The sequence below is a fragment of the Entelurus aequoreus genome, linkage group LG18, assembly GCF_033978785.1.
Source record: "Entelurus aequoreus isolate RoL-2023_Sb linkage group LG18, RoL_Eaeq_v1.1, whole genome shotgun sequence".
NCBI classification, from domain to species: Eukaryota; Metazoa; Chordata; class Actinopteri; order Syngnathiformes; family Syngnathidae; genus Entelurus; species Entelurus aequoreus.
The window spans coordinates 47524777-47534696 of record NC_084748.1 but is presented as its reverse complement, the minus strand read 5'-3'; the positions used below and the strand labels follow the sequence as shown (position 1 = coordinate 47534696).

Genomic DNA, 9920 nt, shown 5'->3' with positions numbered 1-9920 from the left:
TCATATCAACTTGAAGTTGATATAGAGATTTACTGTAAGCGTTTAAATAAAAAATAAAAAAATAAAAAAATCGGACTTATTTTTAACATTTTAATGACTGAGACCCTTTACGGTTCCCGGGACCCCTATAGGTAAAATAAATAAAAAATGCATGTATTTTGTTATGGTTTGAAAATGAAAAATATCAAAATGGCCCCCACATGCTTTAATTTTTCTGTGTGCGGCCCTCAGTGGAAAAAGTTTGGACACCCCTGGTTTACATGTATAACTTTCTCCGACTTTCTAGGACGTGTTTTACGCCACTTCTTTTTCTGTCTCATTTTGTCCACCAAACTTTTAACGTTGTGCATGAATGCACAAAGGTGAGTTTTGTTGATGTTATTGACTTGTGTGGAGTGCTAATCAGACATATTTGGTCACTGCATGACTGCAAGCTAATCGATGCTAACATGCTATTTAGGCTAGCTATATGTACATTTTGCATCATTATGCCTCATTTGTAGCTATATTTGAGGTCATTTAGTCCTCTTAATTCAATTCATATCTCATGACACACTATCTGTATGTAATATGGCTTTTAATTTTTTGCGGCTCCTGACAGATTTGTTTTTGTATTTTTGGTCCAATATGGCTCTTTCAACATTTTGGGTTGCCGACCCCTGGGGGTACGCAGCATGGAGCGCTACTGCCTACTGGCGCTGACGAGACGCGGGGCCGCCATCTTGGAGTGGTGATCAGTGCAATTCATTTGGCAGGAGCAATGAACTGTTAATTCACTAAATACCACTGATTTTCACACACTTTTTTGTCATACCTGTAGTTATGATAAAGGACACATGTTTTATTATTCATAGTTTGCTTAACAGTAATATAATGTTCTTATATGCTATAAGCAGTGTTGGGACTAAGGCGTTACAAAGTCACATCACTCTAAATCAGGGGTCACCAACGCGTCAAGGACCAGATGAGTAGCCCGCCGGCCTGTTCTAAAAATAGCTCAAATAGCAGCACTTACCAGTGAGCTGCCTCTATTTTTTAAATTGTATTTATTTACTAGCAAGCTGGTCTCGCTTTGCCCGACATTTTTAATTCTAAGAGAGACAAAACTCAAATAGAATTTGAAAATCCAAGAAAATATTTTAAAGACTTGGTCTTCACTTGCTTAAATAAATTCTTTTTTTTTTTTTACTTTGCTTCTTATAACTTTCAGAAAGACAATTTTAGAGAAAAAATACAACCTTGAAAATTATTTTAGGATTTTTAAACACATATACCTTTTTACCTTTTAAATTCCTTCCTCTTCTTTCCTGACAATTTAAATCAATGTTCAAGTAAATTTATTTTTTTTATTGTAAAGAATAATAAATACATTTTAATTTAATTCTTCATTTTAGCTTCTGTTTTTTCGACGAAGAATATTTGTGAAATATTTCTTCAAACTTATTATGATTAAAATTAAAAAAAATTATTCTGGCAAATCTAGAAAATCTGTTGAATCAAATTTAAATCTTATTTCAAAGTCTTTTGAATTTCTTTTAAAATTTTTGTTCTGGAAAATCTAGAAGAAATAATGATTTGTCTTTGTTAGAAATATAGCTTGGTCCAATTTGTTATATGTTCTAACAAAGTGTAGATTGGATTTTAACCTATTTAAAACATTTCATCAAAATTCTAAAATTAATCTTAATCAGGAAAAATTACTAATGATGTTCCATAAATTCTTTTTTTAAGTTTTTCTCTTCTTTTTTTCGGTTGAATTTTGAATTTTAAAGAGTCGAAATTGAAGATAAACTATGTTTCAAAATTTAATTGTCATTTTTTTCGTGTTTTCTCCTCTTTTAAACCATTCAATTAAGTGTAAATATCATTAATTATTAATAATAACATAGAGTTAAAGGTAACTTGAGCAAATTGGCTATTTCTGGCAATTTATTTAAGTGTGTATCAAACTGGTAGCCCTTCGCATTAATCACTACCCAAGAAGTAGCTCTTGCTTTCAAAAAGGTTGGTGACCCCTGCTCTAAATGTATAGACTATAAAGTTCACAAACATAAAGAGGGATGCTAGTGGGCCAGGCCAATCTTTCCTTTTCTCTAAACTAAACATTTGGGAAATGTGTAGAGTGTTCTGGGCTTCAGACATGATTTTATTTCAGAATTCCTTGAGAGAAATTCCTTAAATGATCATGTTTACAGTGATTGTTTTATATGTATTTTTGATGTGTCACTTTGGATAAAAGCGTCTGCCAAATACTTCAACGTAAACACCTGAAAGTCTTTATATCAGCTAAAACCACCAATCTGTTTCACTGGATTCAGAATAAAAGCAAATTATGTCTTACCCCAACAATGTTAGTATTTGAATATTGTTACTTGAAGACTTATACCTGGTTACAATTATACTGTTAAGAAAGTATTGTCTTATACTTTGCCTGAAATGAGAATGCATCATAATCAGGGGCGGCTGGTGAATTTTGTTTTAGGTGTGGCTGAAAGTTTGTAAACCAAACCCCTGTAGGTGGGGTCATCCTCCCCCAGAAGATTTTTGTGATTTTCACATACAAATATTGAAGATCTTTGCTCCTTCTCAACTCTGTGCTAATATTCTTTTCACAAAATACAACCAATAGTACGTTAATGTTAAATCTTACTTGTGAAAAGTAATCCGATTCCTATTTTCAACAGTCCGCTCATTTGAGCAGGAAAACGCTGAACACCATCTTTGTTTTCTACCTGTCAACTGTCAGTTTAGCATCTTTGTTTTCTACCTGTCAACTGTCAGTTTAGCATCTTTGTTTTCTACCTGTCAACTGTCAGTTTAGCATCTTTGTTTTCTACCTGTCAACTGTCAGTTTAGCATCTTTGTTTTCTACCTGTCAACTGTCAGTTTAGCATCTTTGTTTTCTACCTGTCAACTGTCAGTTTAGCATCTTTGTTTTCTACCTGTCGACTGTCAGTTTAGCATCTTTGTTTTCTACCTGTCAACTGTCCGTTTAGCATCTTTGTTTTCTACCTGTCGACTGTCAGTTTAGCATCTTTGTTTTCTACCGGTCAACTGTCAGTTTAGCATATTTGTTTTCTACCTGTCAACTGTCCGTTTAGCATCTTTGTTTTCTACCTGTCGACTGTCAGTTTAGCATCTTTGTTTTCTACCTGTCGACTGTCAGTTTAGCATCTTTGTTTTCTACCGGTCAACTGTCAGTTTAGGCTCGCCGACTCGTCACCACCACTTCAAGATGGCGGCTGAATATCTCGCGTCACAGCAGCCAATACTGCCTCTACTTATAAGATGTCTATGGTTGGCGCGCAACCTTCTGGTGTACATTACCGTAGACCAGTGTTTTTTCAACCTTTTTTGAGTCAAGGCACATTTTGTTCCTTGATAAAATACGGAGGCACACCACCAGCAGAAATGTAAAAAAAATGAAACTCTACCAGGTTTTTGTTTTTTTTAGTTTGTTGTTTTCCTGTGTAATGCTTTAGTTCCTGTCTTGCGCTGTTATTTTGGTGGCTTTTCCTGTTTTTTTGGTGTTTTCCTGTAGCAGCTTCACATATTGCCTGACCTGCTTTGTATTGGCAATCAAGACTATTTCAGTAGTGAGGATGCTTTTCTTCTTTGTGGGGACATTGTTGATTGTCATGCCATGTGCGGACACACACTGTAAGTCTTTGCTGTCGTCCAGCATTCTGTTTTTGTTTACTTTGTAGCCAGTTCAGTTTTACTTACGTTTTGAGCCATCCCTATGCTACAGTGCCTTCTCCTAGTGGGATTTGCCTTTTGTTCATTTTTGTTTGAAGCATTACATACCTTTTTACCTGCACGCTGTCTCCCGCCGTGCTCTGCATATTGGGATCACGACAAACCATCCTCGACGCGTTCCGACTTCTACAAAGCAATTAACTACCTGCTGCCACCTACTGGATGGAGTACTACGTGGTTACCCTGCCACGCTCTATACGGCAGTGGTCCCCAACCTTTTTGTAGCTGCGGACCGGTCAACGCTTGAAAATTTGTCCCACGGACCGGGGTGGGGGGTTTGGGTTGGGGGAAGGGGGGGTTATGGTATTTTTTTTTGTCATAAAGAAATACAATCACATGTGCTTACGGACTGTATCCCTGCAGACTGTATTGATATATATTGATATATAATGTATATAATGTGTTTTTTATGTTTTATGAAGGCAAAGCTCTCAATTTACCGGTCGATCTACGTTACCATCCTCACCTATGGTCATGAGCTTTGGGTTAAAAGTTAAAGTACCAATGGTACTCTAGGTGTGGCGAAATTATTCCCTGCATTTGACCCATCACCCTTGATCACCAACTGGGAGGTGAGGGGAGTAGTGGGCAGCTGCGGTGGCCGCGCCCGGGAATAATTTTTGGGGATTTAACCCCCAATTCCAACCCTTGATGCTGAGTGCCAAGCAGGGAGGTAATGGGTCCAATTTTTATAGTCTTTGGTACGAGTCGGCCGGGGTTTGAACTCCCAACCTACCCATCTCAGGACGGACACTCTAACCCAGGGGTCACCAACGCGGTGCCCGCGGGCACCAGGTAGCCCGTAAGGAGCAGATGAGTAGCCCGCTGGCCTGTTCTAAAAATAGCTCAAATAGCAGCACTTACCAGTGAGCTGCCTCTATTTTTTAAATTTTATTTATTTACTAGCAAGCTGGTCTCGCTTTGCCTGACATTTTTAATTCTAAGAGAGACAAAACTCAAATAGAATTTGAAAATCCAAGAAAATATTTTAAAGACTTGGTCTTCACTTGTTTAAATAAATTCATTAATTTTTTTTACTTTGCTTCTTATAACTTTCAGAAAGACAATTTTAGAGAAAAAATACAACATTAAAAATGATTTTAGGATTTTTAAACACATATACCTTTTTACCTTTTAAATTCCTTCCTCTTCTTTCCTGACAATTTAAATCAATGTTCAAGTAAAAAAAAATTTTTTTATTGTAAAGAATAATAAATACATTTTAATTTAATTCTTCATTTTAGCTTCTGTTTTTTCGATGAAGAATATTTGTGAAATATTTCTTCAAATTTATTATGATTAAAATTCAAAAAAATAATATTCTGGCAAATCTAGAAAATCTGTAGAATCAAATTTAAATCTTATTTCAAAGTCTTTTGAGTTTCTTTTAAAATTTTTGTTCTGGAAAATCTAGAAGAAATAATGATTTGTCTTTGTTAGAAATATAGCTTGTTACAATTTGTTATATATTCTAACAAAGTGTAGATTGGATTTTAACCTATTTAAAACATGTCATCAAAATTCTAAAATTAATCTTAATCAGGAAAAATTACTAATGATGTTCCATAAATTCTTTTTTTAAGTTTTTCTCTTCTTCTTTTGGTTGAATTTTGAATTTTAAAGAGTCGAAATTGAAGATAAACTATGTTTCAAAATGTAATTGTCATTTTTTTCGCGTTTTCTCCTCTTTTAAACCGTTCAATTAAGTGTAAATATAATTAATTATTAATAATAACATAGAGTTAAAGGTAAATTGAGCAAATTGGCTATTTCTGGCAATTTATTGAAGTGTGTATCAAACTGGTAGCCCTTCGCATTAATCACTACCCAAGAAGTAGCTCTTGCTTTCAAAAAGGTTGGTGATGTTTCCCTCTTACACACATGCTTATGTGTGCTATGGCTATGAGTTTTTTCCCCCCCTTGGCCTCAGTCTGGACCCCCTCTCCAGGGGCCCAGGCTTAGACTGATTTTTTTTTCTTCTCCCTTTCCCCCCAGCGTTTACCTGTTTCTCACCTTTTTTGTAAGGGGCACCGGAAGTTGACAGACCCGCCAGCGATCCTGTTATGTCTCCCTGTAATGTTTGATCCTGTTCTGTCTCCCTGTAATGTTTGTCTGCTCTTGAATGGGATTGTGCTGAAAAAAGTACTTCTGATTCTGATTTCAATGTCTGTCTATCAGCCCCCCTACATTTACCCCTCATTATATATAACACCTTTTTACTTTTCTCCACTATTTTGCTGATGTGGGTTGACCAATTAATATATTTTATCAAACCATATTCCCAAATATTGAAATATTTGTACCTCTTCTTTTGGAACCCTACTATATATTCTTTAAAAAAAATATATATAATGCTTTGTATGCTACGTGTTCTGAGCGCAATCCTAAAATATATTCCACTACTAAATTAAGCGACGTTATATTTATATTTTGTGAGTATTGCTATTCAATTGTATTGATCGCAATTGAACACTATTTCATTCGACAACAAACGAGTAAAAGCCAGGAATAACATTTACAAATATAACTAATTACATTTTAGTAGGTGACGAAATTGTGTGTATCGCTTGATTAGAAGTTATTCAAACTATTGGTTTAATTAACAATAAATTAAAGCTGTGTGTGACAAAGGCGGCGAAATAACTGTGACGTCATCAAAAGGACACACTTCCTGGTCGCCATTGTAGCCCCGCCCACTTAGCCTACGTCACACCTTTGACCGGGAGGGGAAAATGGCGGCGAGTGTTTTACGGCTCTCCCTGAGACATATCGCCAGGAATTATGGCTTACCGGGCCGTAACAGCGCATCGAAAACGTCATATCTGAACAGGACGACGCCAACTCGAACTGCGGTTTCGACGTCGTCGGGTGCTATCCTGCCCAGACCGGATAAAGTAAGTGTTTGTGGAGAACCTTGCCAATGCAAACGTGACTAAGAAAGGGGGGCGGGACTTAGTTTTGCTTGACACCTTTTGTGGCCAATCAGTGTAGTCCGCGCTGTAAAATGAGCCAATGAACGCGTGTTTACCGATAACGAACTAATATGCGGAAGTATATTTTCCTTTGTACAAAAGTACGATTTACTATTATTAAGAGTAAGAGTAAGAGTACAAAAGCCCTTAAAATGGATATCTTTGTTAAAAAACATTTAAAGTGATTTAAGTAGCCCTCTTTGTCTTTTTGGATTTTTTTTCTTCATATTTTGTATTACTATTATGTAGTAATATTTAATACTTTATCTGTATTTGCTTTTGTTTTCTTTCCTTGACATGTTTCGCTGATGTTGAAAGTGCCTTGACTTTTGTGTGCAATAACATTCACATGTTATTCACATGTGAATTATGCTGTATAATAGACTGTATTGATATTATTCACATGTGAATAATGCTGTATAATAGACTATATATAGTATTCACATGGGAATAATGCTGTATAATAGACTGTATTTATACTATTCACATGTGAATAATGCTGTATAATAGACTGTATTTATATTATTCACATGTGAATAATGCTGTATAATAGACTGTATTTATGTTATCCACATGTGAATAATGCTGTATTTATATTATTCACATGTGAATAATGCTGTATAATAGACTATATATAGTATTCACATGGGAATAATGCTGTATAATAGACTGTATTTATACTATTCACATGTGAATAATGCTGTATAATAGACTGTATTTATATTATTCACATGTGAATAATGCTGTATAATAGACTGTATTTATATTATTCACATGTGAATAATGCTGTATAATAGACTGTATTTATATTATTCACATGTGAATAATGCTGTATAATAGACTGTATTTATACTATTCACATGTGAATAATGCTGTATAATAGACTATTTATATTATTCACATGTGAATAATGCTGTATAATAGACTGTATTTATATTATTCACATGTGAATAATGCTGTATAATAGACTGTATTTATGTTATTCACATGTGAATTATGCTGTATAATAGACTGTATTTATACTATTCACATGTGAATAATGCTGTATAATAGACTGTATTTATGTTATTCACATGTGAATAATGCTGTATAATAGACTGTATTTATGTTATTCACATGGGAATAATGCTGTATAATAGACTGTATTTATGTTATCCACATGTGAATAATGCTGTATAATAGACTGTATTTATATTATTCACATGTGAATAATGCTGTATAATAGACTGTATTTATATTATTCACATGTAAAAAAATACCAAAGTGTTTATTGTCTATTTTGAGCGAACTGTGGTGCTGAATTTCCCCCAGGGATCAAAAAAGTACTTTCTATTCTATTCTATTATAAATATTATGTTTGTTGTACAATATATTATGTTTGTTTTACAATAAAAAAAACAAAAAACAGTACAATTTATAATTACTAATAATCGCTACACTCACATTTGAATTATAGTTTAGTGAAGCTTAGTTATAAATTGTTAGGCTGTATTATTTACTTTAACTTTGTACTGTGATTTCTGTGCTAGACAAGTATCGTATACAAGCTGTGCTTTGGGTAATCCGATTAGAGATCAGTGTTTTAATACGCCCAGATGTGGATTATTTATAGGCAATAGTAAAAATGCAGTAACTAACCTTTATAACTAGATGAGGCAATTCCTGAAGGAATTGCGTGTGAATGCTCCAATGCTGAAGTTGAAGTGAAATGCTGACAGAATGTAGTAGGAATGTAAGAATAGTTTGTATGTTGAAATGTTTGAATGTTGAAGAGTCTGAAGTTCCAGGAAAACCGGAATTTGGTTTGGAACTTGGGAAAGTGTTAGTTTGAATGTCCAGGATGAGTGGAATGTGTTGATGTTGGAATGGTTTGAATAGGTTGAAAAATGTGGGGATTTTGCAACTTAAAAAAAATGTCCTGGAAAAGCGGGATTAAAAAAAAAAAAAAAAAATTAAGAGCATGAATATCCTGAATGAGTTGAATTGGTCGGTGTGTGAATTGTTTAAAGGCCTACTGAAATGATTTTTTTTTAAATTTAAACGAGGATAGCAGATCTATTCTATGTGTCATACTTGATCATTTCGCGATATTGCCATATTTTTGCTGAAATGATTTAGTAGACAACAACGACGATAAAGGTCGCAACTTTTCACCAACACAGATGTCCAGAATACTGTGGAATTATGAGATGAAAACAGAGCTTTTTTGTATTGGATTCAATGATTGATTGATTGATTGAGACTTTTATTAGTAGGTTGCACAGTGAAGTACATATTCCGTACAATTGACCACTAAATGGTAACACCCGAATAAGTTTTTCAACTTGTTTAAGTCGGGGTCCACCAGTACACCAATGGGGTACCAATGCTTCCGGTTCAACGATTGACGTCACGCGCATACGTCATCATATATAGACGTTTTCAACCGGAAGTTTCGCGGGAAATTTAAAATTGCACTTGATAAGTTAACCCGGCCGTATTGGCATGTGTTGCAATGTTAATATTTCATCATTGATATATAAACTATCAGACTACGTGGTCGCTAGTAGTGGCTTTCAGTAGGCCTTTAAATCAATCAATAAATGTTGAAGTAGTAACAGCTTTTTTAATTGAGAAATGGTATGATGGAATTTCGAGAAAACCGGGAACGTTACTAGTTCCTAAACCAACTTGGTTTTTTGTCCTAAGTAAAATGTTTTGACGGTGAAACGGTTGAAATGGGATGAAAATGTAAAAGGAGTAGTCAAAAGAAAAAAGGTTGGACATAAGGTTACAAAAATAAACAGGAATTCCTGGAGATTTGTTGAATGTCGAAAAATGGTAGTGTGAATGTGTAGGATGAGTTCAATGCGTTGAATCGGTTGAAAAATGTGGGAATTGTGGAAGTTTGAAAAATGGGGAACATTTCCCTGAAAACTGGGAAGTCTCGGAAATCTGGGAATATTTTTTTAAATGTTGGAGGAGAGCACACCATTTTGAACAGGCTGAATATTTTGGAGTTGGAATGGTTTGAATCGAATGAAAAATGTGGGAATGGTGGAACTTTGAAAAATGTCCCATTCATGTCAATGGGAATTTCATGGAAATTTGAGAATTTTGTGAAAAGCGGGAATTTTTGGGGAAAATGTTAAAAGACTGTTCTGAATGAGTTGAAATGGTTGGTGTTGGAATTTTTCTAATCGGTTGAGA

The 9920-nt window shown here is 34.7% G+C and overlaps 1 protein-coding gene across 1 annotated transcript in view; it reads left to right on the top strand.

Moving 5' to 3' along the window:
• Positions 1–6451: 6451 nt before the first annotated feature.
• Positions 6452–9920, top strand: part of smdt1b (single-pass membrane protein with aspartate-rich tail 1b) — a 7492-nt gene continuing 4023 nt past the window's right edge. The window contains exon 1 of the mRNA XM_062027291.1: positions 6452–6653. Coding sequence (XP_061883275.1) covers positions 6492–6653 — 162 coding nt within the window. The 5' untranslated portion in view covers positions 6452–6491. The remainder of the gene's footprint in view (positions 6654–9920) is intronic.